The following is a 13980-nucleotide window of genomic DNA, read 5'->3' as shown; positions in this document are numbered from 1 at the left end:
GACACCGTTTAAGAAAGATCCACTTGACTGAGACCAGACTGGAGCAGTTTTGTCCTGTTACGGGAAACCTTCCTCAGACTACTCTGAAAAATTAGAAAAAGCCACCTACTCTCCTCTTGCAGACGAGCCATGATCTGAACATCGGTGAGGTCCTGCAGCTTGTATCCCATGGAGATGGAATCATCCTCCAGCTCTGAGGTGCTCAGTTCACTGTCTATCGATGACTGTGGGCTCAAAGGGGAATTCCTAGAAATGTAACCTACGTAAGAAAACATAACCTTTAGTCTGTGAATAAGTCTGGCTACCTTGCATTCACAACTATCTGCCCTTTACGTTACAGTAGCTTAAAATACACTCTGTGTAACATAAAAAATTATCAGAAGTGTAGTGCAATCCACTAACAATTAGCAATGGGTGTTGATACTTTTGAGAAAGTATAGTGTAGTAATGGATCATGAATTCCTCTGCTTGTTCCCAAAATAACATCACATAGCCCAGACAATGAATGATTTACCCAATACAGTTCTGATACAGCTCAGATGAGTTAGTGTAGTCGAAACACATCTACGTCTGAATCCTCTTTATAGGACTGTGGTTCTCCCTGTTCTGTTCTGAAAATCACGTGTGTATGTGTCACCAACTTCTCTTCAGTACTCAGATTCCACATCAGAGCCATTTATCTAAATTTTATTGGTTTTTTAATTGTTTATAATAATCAGATAAATCAATTATTATAACAATTAAGACAACATCATGCAACAACAGAGAAAGCACTGCCTCCTTCACTGAGCTACCTTTTGCAGAGGGCTCTGGATTCTACTTTTTCCCTGCACGACAGTAAACTATAAACTAAATTGCAATTAGTTACATGAGTTAGTTGTTGCTCAACTTCAAAGAAAAATATTTCAAATAAAACAGTAAATTACTTTCTGATATCCTCTGGACCACCAGAGGCCCGCAGGGCGAGAACTGCTGTGACGATGGCTCAGCAGCTGTGCTTGTATCACAGACGTGTTTGCATCCTCTAGCACTGCTCAAAGCATCCACTTAAAATTCATCCAAAATTCAGCTGTTCTCTAATAATATCTCCAACAGAAAAGGGCACACAGGGGATTACTTTGCTTTGGCAGGATTGTAAGGAGTAAATGTGTTTGTTTTTTTAAATTTGCAAGTTACAGTGGTCCTCGAGGTTGTGCAGAGGTAGTAACAGCTGTGCCCTTTTGGAGGAGCAGTGGGAAGCTAGACTAGATACCTGAGGGTATCTCAGATAGCATGAGATGCCTTCATTTAGAAACTGAACTACATCCCAATGAGTAGGGGAGCTTAGACATCTTGCTCACACGTAGACACCTACACCAGGCACTCAGTCCAGAGCTGTGTCTCACCCACAGAGCCCATATCCCCAAAATAGGAATTTCTGCATTGATTTCACTCACAGATGAGGGTTTCAATCATGCTAACTTCCTTAGACCATGCCTGCCCTCACCAGCAATAAAATGTTAATGCCTCTTCCCAGAAGATTATTTTCTCCACTGCCACTGCAGCTTAAGAGAAGTCACAAATTGACTCCTGATACCTGTAGCAAAGACGGAAAAATGCAACTCTTTGCAATTTAAAGCCCACAGAAAGTCTGTATTTTTCATAAAACTCTTATGTCCCTGAAAATCAGTGGCAAATATAAAATAAATTTTGGACAGCAGCAACAATACTATTTGAAAACAGCTATGATTCTACCGGCTACTTTTATTATAGAGAAATTCTCCCTGCAACTTCATCACACAGCTGCACAAATGTTTCTGTAGACAGAAGGAAGGGGCACAGTGAGGCAGAAATGAGCAGTGAAGGGCAGACAAAGCTGCCGACTGTTTAAGCTGACACAATTGCAACTATACTCTCAGCTAAACCACTACTGAGAAATAGCTCTGTTTACTGGCATCACTTTCCTATAACACGCTGTTTAACACAGAAGATACCGTACATTGCTAGTTAACTGCCACATTTCAGGTCATTCAAAAAAAAAAATCTCCCTCTGACATAAAAATCTATATACACTCAATCCAAACAGTCTATTGCTATTAAATGCTAGCAAGATTAGATTGAATTATGCATTTTTGTAAGCACCATAGATCAATAAAAAGATAAGCATTACCTGTCCGTTCAGGTGTTAGTATTGCTTTACTGGAGGTTTTAGAGAAGCTGGGACTGTTAAAGCCATTGGTATATGGGGTGAGTCTTGCAACAGGACTATAGGGAAAAGCCAAGGAGACAGGTGTGGAGAAGAGATTCCGCCATCGGCTAGCTGTTACAGATGCAAGGGAGGAGGGGGAGAAAAAAAGATTTACCGTTATAAATAGAATGGTGCTGTTAGAGAGAAAAACTATCACATCTTAATCTGCTCATCATACATTTCTTACTCACGGCAAAAGGAAAATAATGGTCAAAGTTCAGGAGCGAAACAGAGGATCTGCACAGCCTTCTGCATCTAAAAGTATGCTCCAAAAAATTTTCTAGCAAATATGCCTTGTTTACCATTTTCTATGTATACACTGTTTTGGTATATATTTATCACATACATCACTGGGTGCCAACACACATAGTAACAGAAGAAGTAAAAACCAACACAGCTAATAAAGAAACACAGATTAAATTTGTAGTGCTCTTCAAGGAATTGCTCACGGCAATCAATCATCACACAATTGAATTAGCAGTTAAATTATCAGTTATGGGAGTTCAGAGACACAGCAGTAAAAGACGCTTAACCACCAAGTGCTAAAAACAACTGTAATCCCACGGCAAGCTTTTAAGCTACCATATTTTTCCTTCTCTTTTTACGGCATCAAATTCCTGATTACATAAGCATGATTTCCCCCCCCCCCCCCCGCTGTTTTTGGAGGATCAACCAAGTAATAGAACAGGGCACCTCCTTTTCTACATATTGCTTACAATAAGCTTGCAAGGCATCTGGTCTGTTCAGTAACATCACAAAGAGCTCAGAGTAGGCAAAAAAAGCTAAAGGCTTAGTTAATTTACATTTTCTTAGCTCATCCAGTAAAACATGAATACAATTGTGGTTTGGTTTGCCTGTCTTTTAACATGCATTCAAAAGATAAAATAACCAATATCCACATGCTCTTCAGAAAATAAATATTACAGATAAAGCTGTTTGAAGTAGAAGGCAAAATTTTAAAAATGTAAATTTCAGAGAACCCATTCAGACATAAGCAAAGTTTGTACAAATGAAAACCAAATGACAGTATACCATGTTTATTTGTGACAGAATCTCTTTTGTCCTGACAGATGCCATGTACAGTTGCACAAGGGAGCTAGGATTATACCTGTACCTAGATTAGAAATCAATGGCATAACCTCGATGATTAGCAGGTGTACTTTGTAGTGTCACAGAATCATAGAATTTTTGGGCTGGAAGGGACCTTTAACGGTCAATTAGCCCAGCCCCCCTGCAGTGAGCAGGGACATCTTCAACTAGATCAGGCTGCTCAGAGCCCCGTCCAACCTCACCTCGAATGTTTCCAGGGATGGGGCATCTACAGCCTCTCTGGGCAACCTGGTCCAGAGTTTCACCACCCTCACTGTAAAAAATTTCTTCCTTATGTCCAGTCTATATCTACCCTCTCAGTTTGAAACCACTACCCCTTGTCTTACCTGTGTCATACGCTGCAAACTGGTTTTCAAAACTAGAAGCGCCCAAAAGCCCTCAAAAGCTATTCTCCACCACACGGCTAGCTAAATACCACAAATCTGCCTGTTGATCCAGTCGTTTTGAACACTCCCAGATATTAAAATAATATTCAGGCACTCTCTATTTTAAAAACACACTGTCACCAAAATGATTTAGGAGAACATGTGAACTTCATTCCTTTGTGCTAATATCAACACTGAGCGGCCATGGAAACAGCAGGAAGTGTATCTCATTGTGGGGCTGTCAACCACATACATGCAACCTTTTCGAGTAATTGGTTTGTCATCAGTCCAAAAGATGCTATTTCCCCCCCTATTCCTTTTGCTTTGACCCACTCAGAGGTACTCCTGGGTTTGGAAGTAATAAGCAGCCTTTTCTAAACTGTTCCTACTAGTGCTACCAAGCCTGGAGTGAAGGCAGCCGCCTGGTTCCAGGACCGGCACAAAGCAGTCTGCCGGGGAAGGGGAGTACCCGCAAGGCTCAGTCTCCATGGGATGGAGTTAAACTACAGAGTAGTAAGACATAAAAACACACACTGTGATCTTTGCTGTCCCCTCATCAAAGAATTATTGCAATTCCCTCACATTTGATTATTGTAGTTCTTTCAAGCTTGAAGAAACCTAAAGGTCGGAGATCTTAACTAGGAGCAGCATCAGCACCATTTCTAGGCAACGGCTCCATGCCAAGCAATGACACAGACTTCCAGGCAGGGCTATTCGTCCTTAACATTCACTGACCTGATCAGTTCAAAAGCCAAGTACGCAAGTGTTCCAGGACAAAAAGAGAGCAAATACAGATGGACACAACTCTACAAACTAGTAATTAACACAGATTGCTAGGGATGAGACTAACTCACAAGGAGTTAATATCTATAATTGGATTTGAGGCATTCATTGAAAGAAATCATAGAATCACAGAAGGGTTTGTGTTGGAAGGGACCTTCAAATACCATCTAGTTCCAACCCTCTGCCATGGGCAGGGACACTTTCCACTAGACCATACTGCTCAAAGCCCCATCCAGCCTGGCACTGAACACTTCCAGGGACGGGGCACCCACAGCTTCTCTGGGCAACCTGGTCCAGTGCCTCACTACCCTCACAGTGAAGAATTTCTTTCTTACACCTAGTCTAAACTCCCCTTCTTCCAGTTCAATACCATTACCCCTTGTCCTGTCACTCCATGCCCTTGTAAAAAGTCCCTCTCCAGCTTTCTTGTAGCCCCCCTTCAGGTACTGCAAGGCTGCTATACGGTCTCCCTGGAGCCTCCTCTTCTCCAGACTGACCAGCCCCAACTCTCAGTCTTTCCTCATAAGAGGGGTGTTCTATCCCTTGGATCATTTTTGTGGCCCTCCTCCGGACTGCTCCAACAGGTCCATGTCTTTCTTGTACTGGGGACCTCGAGGGTGGAGGGTCTCATGAGAGTGGACTAGAGGGGCAGAATCACCTCCCTCGACCCGCTGGCCATGTTTCTTTTGATGCAGCCGAGGATACCGCTGGCCTTCTGGGCTGCGAATGTACATTGATGGCTCACATCCAATTTTCATCCACCAGTGTCCCCAAGTACTTCTCAGCAGGGCTGCTCTCAATCCCTTCATCCCCCTGTCTGTCGCCCCAACCCAGGTGCAGGACCTTGCACTTGGCCTTGTTGAACTACAGGAGGTTCGCACAGGCCCACCTCTCAAGCCTGTCAAGGTCCCTCTGGATGGCATCCATGCACATGATGGAGTAGATTTCAACATCATATCCACAGCTGATGTTTGTCATCTCCACTAGAAACCATCAGTAAGGAGCAAGGCATGACAGTTCCTTGCGATTTTATTTTTCTGCCTAACAGAAGATCCTGTTTTGTAGCAGCCTGATCATTTGCCAGGCCAATTAGCTGCCAGCGTGTTCTCACCCCCAGATGTGGTCAACCGTACAGCACAAATAAACATCATTCATTACTCTCCACAATAACTGCTGTGTGCTGGCCCACTAAGCACAAAGCAACAGTTATCGCAACTATGAAAGCAAGAACCCACATGAATATAATTAGTATTTATGGCAAACCAGATTCCAAATTCCTCTTTCAAATAGTATGTGTTCTCAAAGAAAGAGGGACGAAGAAGACAAGAAACTCTATCTATACTACTCTCTCTATATACTAAATCTCTAGACATACCAGCCTAAAATATTCCTGTTTCTTGAACTTTTGCCACCATGTCTAGAATAAAACTTCATAGTGTTTAAGCGTCAGCAAAGGACTGACACTTCTTAGGCATACAATTAATTCCATTGTTTAGGATCAAATATAGAAAAATTTTTTCATTAGGTCTCAAATGGAAATATCAAAGTACATACCAAGTACTTCTGCAGTATTAACAAGGCTAGCAAAGTTAGACTTACTGAAGTCTTGTGTTCACGCCAAAAAAATAAAGAGGTACCTAAGAAGCAAGTGCTATAGACATCTAGGCAAATATGTAAATTAATGTAAAACTTGTAAAAATTGTGCAATGGCTAGTCATTTTAGGATAGTTATTTTGCTCCACATGGATTGTGAGATTGCCCTGGTTAGCATGGAAAACATCACCACAGTGCATGGAGTTGCTCTTTGTTACCCGTTCCCAGCAGGCTGTTTCCCAAGAATGAGACAATGCTGTTAAGACCTTTATTTTAAATGTAAAAGCCCATTTCCTAAGATCTGAATTTTACAAATTTGTAGTTTTTTCTTAAAGCCCCAACTCTGGTTGCCCACAGATGAAAGGAGAAACTCAGGCACCTTTAAAAAACAGAAGTAGTTTGTAACCCTCGCAGTTGAATAGAAACCTGAATAACCCTGGTCTGAGGACCTTATACTGAAGATGCACCGCAGGAAGAAAAAGTACCAGCCACGGAATGGAAAGCAGGGGCATCTGAAGAACCATCAAGAGAAAAGAAGCCAAAAAATTAATTTGATTTACTGACAGCAAAGAGTTAAATGCATTAACAATTTGACTTCTTGAAGCATAAAACCCTTGGCCTTTCACACCAACAAACGAACTAATATTTTCTAGTACAAGAAGCCCAAATTGTCATAGTCAAAGTCTACAGTTAGATTGGAAGTGCCCAACTTCTCAGGTATGATTTCCTTGGTTTTGATCAATTCTTTGTAACTAGACTGCTGATAACATACTGTAACATTTTAAAAAAGGACCTGTCAAAATGACTCCATAATCCAACCAAACCTTTCCTTTAAAAAAATAAAATCAGCAACCAGTGAGCATGTTCATAAATTTAAAATATCATAGAATCATAAAATATGTACTAACACAACTGAAGGTTTAAAAACTAATCAAGATCTTATTTTTATATCTTCCCTGGAGACATCAAAATGCTAAAATAAGATGGGAATACTAACTTATCAAAAAATATGCGCAACTCCATAAATACCAATATTCACCACACTGACTCCTTTGAATAATCAGCATTCGATAAGAACTGATGGAAAATATCCCATGAAAACCTGAACAAGTAAACATCTACAGAATTGCATGGCTTGGAAGGAACAGAGCACCCTACAAAACCAGAGTATGCTGTACCGTATCTATAGCAATTCCCTTACTAAAAGCAATTTTGCATTTAAGCTGCGTAAGGTACACAGTTTCTAAACATATTGTCCTGGTTTCAGCCGGGATAGAGTTAATTTTGCTCCCAGTAGCTGCTGTGTTTTGGATTTAGTATAAGACGACTGTTGATAATACACTGATGTTTTTAGTTGTTGCTAAGAAATCACAGCTAATGAGCAGGTGTCCAAGAGCTAGGAGGGAGCACAGCCAGGCAGCTAGCCCAAGCTGGCCAATGGAGATATTCCATACCACAGACATCACTCTCAGTATATAAATGGGGGTTGGCCGGGGGGCAGGAACCCTTTTCTTGTGAGTTTGGTCTTCTTCCTTGAGTTAGAACTTTTCTGGGAGTTCAGTCTTCTTTCCGTGAGGTCCTTGAGTTCTGCGAAATTCACAAGTTCGGTGAAAGCCACAGGCCCTGGGAAACACGCAGGTTCCACAATCGCTGCTTGGAGACTGGCTGCACTATCAGTCACCAGGCAGTGAGAGAAATTGTATTGTGTATAGCTTATTTTGCATATTCTTTAGTAGTAGTAATATTTATTTTGTTTTCTTATGAAACTGTCTTTATCTCAGCCGACGAGTTTTACTTTTTGTCTGTTCTCCTCCCCATCCCACCAGGCAGGGGAGGAGAGAGTGAGCAGCTGTGTGGTCCTAGTCGCTGGCTGCTGGGTTAAACCAGGACACATCTAAGCAGCATGTTTTTGAAACAGAAAATGAAATTTGCTATTCAAATCAATGGGAACATTCATAAGCTGGGACATGAGGTACAAACAGCGTTGCTCCTCATCACGTTGTTTTAATTTTGTGGGATCACACTGCTGTAAACAGAGACAGATCAAGTACAGGTCCTGCACTTGATGAACCAGATATACTGAGACATTACATTAACTAAGGATATCCGGGTTTCCAAAAAAACAAAAGAAGTACATGCACATTCTAAACACCTTCAATTTACTAACTCCATTATGAAACTCAGTGAACTCAGTTTGATAGAACAGTAACTTACTTTCACTCTAAGCGACACAAAAAATATTTCTTTGCTATAAAGAAAAAACCAATAAAGTCATAAATAACTGTGTTGTACTACTGACTAACCATATTAAATTAGTTCTGAGGTGCTTTCTAGCTTGTTTATTCACTCATTCAGCTTCAGTTTTATACAGGCTTTCAGGATAGAGACAAAAATACTTTTTAGGCTTAAGCTAAAAATAAATTAAATTGCACATATGCAGATATTTGAATACGGGTCCTAATTACACAGCCTGAACAAAAATGGTCTTTTGAACCAGCAACTGGAGGAATATCTACACTACTGTCAATCCAGTAACTGCAAGTTTTGAACACAGAGCACTTTCCTGCCGATAATACCTTCCTCAGAGCAGGAAACCCAGACCACTTCCCTAGTGCATTCTGCACATGCTTGGTTGCACGGCAGCCACGCATTTTGTTAATCACTGGAGAAATTCAAGAGTGCTAGAAGGGAATTCAAAACCTTCTCCTTACTGTAGATAAGAACACCTAAACCAGCTAAGAGGTACCACCTCAGTGAGACGTAGCTAGTATCTCCCTCCCAAAGACAGTTAAACCTTCACTTTTGGTCCCTGTAAAATGGTGACTCAGTCTGAAAACTCCTGCTGCAGTTAGGAGAACCGGGAACAGACAAGTGGCTAATGTGTTTGAATAGACAGCCAGAGGCAGAGGAGATGAAGGTAGTCCCACTACTCGCTCAGCAGTGCCGTGGTTGGGACAGCTGCACAAGCAGTGGGGAATGCGGGCTCCTAGTACACACCAGTCTGAAGAGATTTACTTGGGTCTCTGGAAAACCCAGAGCTCCTGCAGGAACTTGAAGCAGTCTGAGGTAGAAGAAAGGTGCTAGATACTCAACCGCAATCAACATTGTGCTGCCACCACGTAGGAATTGAACTTCAGCTAGCTAAGTTTTCGAAGCAAAGCCTAAGTAGATACTGTCTTTCAAGTACCTCAGCAGCTCCCAAACACATGGACCTTAGAAGTACTTACAATCCTCAGGTCTTCTTCACAGGGTGAGGCGTTCGGCTTCTGCACTCGAAAAAGAAGGACTGTAACATCTTCCCGGGGCTATCTGAACCCAGTGCTTCAAAGCTTTCCTTTGCAATTACAAGTCCTAAAAACCTTAGTTTTTTTTAAAAATCTGTGGGTTTATTAGTTACAAGATTACAAGTTCACGGCCCAAGACAGCAACAAAATGCTCTTGGCGCTTATTTGCTGTTTCTGTCCCTTGGTTTCTTGATCAAGAGAGGCAAAGCACGCCCTCTTCCCCAGCTGCAATGCTAACAGAGAGAAACCCCCTAAGTGTAGACTGCACAAGGGGACTCCTTTCAAGAATCAGCAAATAGGGGTCTCCAAAACACAACTTCATGTACATCATTACCCTCAAACCTCCATAATTAGACTACAAAAACTTAATGAATATATGCCAACATTTTTCTTTGGTTTTGGTTTTCTACACTAAAACCCACGGCTTCTCAAGCTCTTAACATAAGTCTGTATGGGGCTGCTGCTGAATGAGGCAGGTGTCCTGGTGACGGAGGATGCGGAGAAGGCAGAGCTACTGAATGCCTTCTTTGCTTCAGTCTTCAGTGCTAAGACTGGCCCTCAGGAATCCCAGGCCCCGGAGGTAAGAGAGGAAGCCTACAGTGAGGATGACTTTCCCTTGGTCGAGGAGGACTGTGTGAGGGATCGCTTAAGCGATCTGGACGTCCACAAATCCATGGGCCCCGATGGAATGCACCCACGAGTGCTGAGGGAGCTGGCGGATGTCATTGCTGAGACACTCTCCATCACCTTTGAGAGGTCCTGGAGGACAGGAGAGGTGCTCGAGGACTGGAGAAAGGCCAGTGTCACTCCAATCTTCAAAAAGGGCAAGAAGGAGGAGCCAGGGAACCACAGGCCGCTCAGCCTCACCTCCATCCCGGGAAAGCTGATGGAGCAGCTTATCCTGGAGGTCATCAACAAGCAAGTGGAGGAAAAGAAGGTTATCAGGAGTAGTCAGCATGGATTCACCAAGGGGAAGTCATGCCTGACCAATCTGATAGCTTTCGACGATGACATGACTGGCTGGGTAGATGAAGGGAGAGCCGTAGATGTCTACCTAGACTTCAGCAAGGCTTTCAACACAGTCTCCCATAATATCCTCCTAGGGAAGCTCAGGAAGTGTGGGCTGGATGAGTGGTCGGTGAAGTGGATTGAGAACTGGCTGAATGGCAGAACTCAGAGGGTTGTCATCAGCGGCGCTGAGTCTAGTTGGAGGCCGGTAACAAGTGGTGTCCCACAGGGGTCAGTACTGGGCCCAGCCTTGTTTAACTTCTTCATCAACGACCTGGATGAAGAGTTAGAATGTACCCTCAGCAAGTTTGCTGATGACACCAAACTGGGAGGAGTGGTAGATACACCGGAAGGCTGTGCTGCCATTCAGCGTGACCTGGACAGGCTGGAGAATTGGGCAGAGAGGAACCTGATGAGGTTCAACAAAGCCAAATGCAGGGTCCTGCACCTGGGGAGGAACAACCCCATGCATCAGTACAGGCTTGGGGCGGACCTGCTGGAGAGCAGCTGTGCGGAGAGGGTCCTGGGTGTCCTGGTGGACGACAGGTTAACCATGAGCCAGCAGTGTGCCCTGGCTGCCAAGAAGGCCAATGGCATTCTGGGGTGCATTAGGAGGAGTGTGGCCAGCAGGTCGAGGGAGGTTCTCCTTCCCATCTACATTGCCCTAGTGAGGCCCCATCTGGAGTACTGTGTCCAGTTCTGGGCTCCCCAGTTCAAGAAAGATGAGGAGCTACTGGAGAGAGTCCAGCGGAGGGCTACAAGGATGGTGAGGGGACTGGAGCATCTCTCCTGCGAGGAAAAGCTGAGGGAGCTGGGCTTGTTCAGCCTGGAGAAGGCTGAGAGGGGACCTTATAAATGCTTATAAATATCTCAAGAGTGGGTGTCGGGAGGATGGGGCCAGACTCTTTTCAGTGGTGCCCAGCGACAGGACAAGGGGCAATGGGCACAAACTGAAGCACAGGAAGTTCCGTCTGAACATGAGGAAGAACTTCTTCCCTCTGAGGGTGACGGAGCACTGGAACAGGCTGCCCAGGGAGGTTGTGGAGTCTCCTTCTCTGGAGATATTCAAGACCCGCCTGGACAAGGTCCTGTGCAGCCTGCTGTAGGTTACCGTGCTTCGGCAGGAGCATTGGACTAGGTGACCCACAGAGGTCTCTTCCAACCCCTACCATTCTGTGATTCTGTGAAGTCAGCTAATGAGAAACTACCTAGCAATGAAATGTCTTCATTTGATGTAATGTAATTTCTCTACAAAATTCTAAGATTTTGCAGTGGTTTTAACAGTCAATATACAGGATTGCCACGTACAGTAAAAAAGAGATTAAATACTTGCTACTTTAATAAAAAGCAATCAACCTCAGCTTCAAACGTCTAAAGCAAACAATGGCCATTATACTTTGGATACAGAGTGACAGATTAGGAGGAGCTGAGAAAATTAACAAATATTGCCCACTTCCCTGTAAGCCTAGGAAAACTGAAAAATAATATTAGTGTATGAGAACTGGGAGTACCTGAAAAAATTTGTTTCCCAATTCATTCACATTTTGAAAAATGATATAAAAGGATCGAATATTAGAGCAGAATGGGAAAGCCGTTCAGGTGGTATCTATTGGTATAGAACTGCTTAAATATGCAGAACTACAACAACTCACGTCCCTCAAGAGCTGCCCAGGCAAAAATAGCATAGACCTCTTTTAAAGGTGCAATCAGAAAGCCTGTCTAAATTGCAGTATTTTCTAGGACTTTCAGCTAGCACAGTAAAGCAATGTAATCAGCAGCAGTGTTCAGGCTGCTGCAATTGGTGACAAAAATGTAAACCTAAGTAAGAATTGGGAATGGCACACTTTTTCTGACGTACTTCGGTTGTGCCAATGATTACCTATCAGTGTGAGCAGGGAAGATCTATATATTCTTCAAGACAGATGCACTACTACTCTATGTCAATGTAATTCTGTGAAAGGCTGACCTGCAAATTGTCTTTGGACACATTATACACTGGAAAAATGACCACACAATGCTTTCCACCTGCAGTGCACAGGAGGGCAGAGGGACTCTAACCACCATTCTCTGATCCAACTTTGTCATGAAAATGATTTTATGACATCGAAGTACTCAAAAGACTGGAAAGGAAATGGAATTGGGAGGTACAAGCCACCTCCTACCAAACTCTTGTATAAAGGCATACTGTGCCTTAGCTATGGGCTTTGGAGGGTTGGTTTTTTTGCTGTTTTTTTTTAACTTGCTTCTTTTCTATAAGGTAAACTGTTACCGAACAGCTATATAAACAAACAAGCACAGAGGGTTTGGGAAAAACGTAATTGTCTCCGCATTCCTTTTCTTACTGTCTGTGCAACCCTCCCTGCACGGAGAGGTCCAAAAGCAAATTTTCAGAGCAGAGGTAATAGCCAAACTTGGTTTCCCAGCATCCCTTTTTTGACAAATTGGACAAATATTATACTGAACTATTATGCCCTAGGCATGACCTAGGGCCCAAATGTCTGTTACCTTCCCAGCTCCCATACTCAGCAAGTGCCATTCTATGTAAACTGCCAGTCTGACGCATTTTCATTTCATTTGGCAGATTCTTAACCAGAATCCATGAGCGCACAATATCTCACATTTCAGCTAGTTTGAAATAAGATATACCCTTCTGAGCAGAAGACTCATTCTCGTGTATTACTACATGAGGTAACCTGAAACAAAATATATAGCCCCAGATTCTCCTGCCAAACTTTTAGCATATCATTCATTAAGGAGAGGGTTTACCACAGTTAATTTTAGGAGTCTTCAAATAAGGAAATAGGAGCCTTCCAAAACAGGGAATTCTTACCAAAGGGCAATGTGAATGCAAAAATTTACACGGGAAGACTACAGAAGTTCACAGAAGAGGAAGCCAAAGGTTAATAAATCAGATGTAAATCAGAGTTCACATCTGGTTCAGTCAGTCTCTGAACTGGAAAATACATCTGGGAGAGTGTCGGGGCAGGCATGTATGCTCTTTCCCGGTATTCTCACTTTCTTCTAGTATGTATTTATGGCACTTTTGGACACAGGATCCTGTGTCATGTAGATACAATAAAGATGTTCTTATGTATAGACATTGATGGCTGACCTAGCCACCACGGGATGCAATATATTCCAAAGGGAAGGGCCAGGGCACGATTCACCTCCCCTCTCACTTTCAAAGGACATGAGCTGCGCCTGTTTGTCTGCACTGCCCACAAAGGCAGCCCAGCGTGACTGGCTCGGGTACAGATCTCTGAATATATTCAAACGAAACTCAGTCTGACAGCATTCGTTACAGAGAACAATAAACAGAGCTTAAAAACAGATTTCAGGGACTGCATTCAGTTATCCCTTTTTCTAAGTGATTGAAAAAGTCAAGTCTTCTGCAGCGCTAGAACGCTGCAGTGCTTGCATCCATCCTACCGATACAGCTGTAGATATCCAATAAAGCTGCTGAACATCTTTCTCGGCAGCAGTTCCAGTTGAAAGGGGAACCCTTGCTACTTTCTTACAGGCCAATGCTTTACTCTAGTCCTCCTCATGCCATCCTCTCGGCTGTACTGGTACACTGCACCAGCAAGCACAACCATCCTTGCAAGACTTC

General features: G+C 43.1%; 1 protein-coding gene across 2 annotated transcripts in view; it reads right to left on the bottom strand.

Moving 5' to 3' along the window:
• SLAIN1 (SLAIN motif family member 1) overlaps nucleotides 1-13980 on the bottom strand; it is a 54464-nt gene that overhangs the window by 20391 nt on the left and 20093 nt on the right. The window contains exons 3-4 of one of the 2 annotated variants that reach the window (XM_075433977.1): nucleotides 2150-2299; nucleotides 110-259 (exon numbers count right to left, since the gene is read on the bottom strand). In XM_075433977.1, coding sequence (XP_075290092.1) covers nucleotides 110-259; nucleotides 2150-2299 — 300 coding nt within the window. The remainder of the gene's footprint in view (nucleotides 1-109; nucleotides 260-2149; nucleotides 2300-13980) is intronic. The other variant, XM_075434053.1, reaches the window with a different exon arrangement.

Source organism: Opisthocomus hoazin, chromosome 1, assembly GCF_030867145.1.
Source record: "Opisthocomus hoazin isolate bOpiHoa1 chromosome 1, bOpiHoa1.hap1, whole genome shotgun sequence".
Classification (NCBI taxonomy): Eukaryota; Metazoa; Chordata; class Aves; order Opisthocomiformes; family Opisthocomidae; genus Opisthocomus; species Opisthocomus hoazin.
Note: the sequence above shows the minus strand (reverse complement) of the source record. Positions and strands in the feature narration are given on the sequence as shown.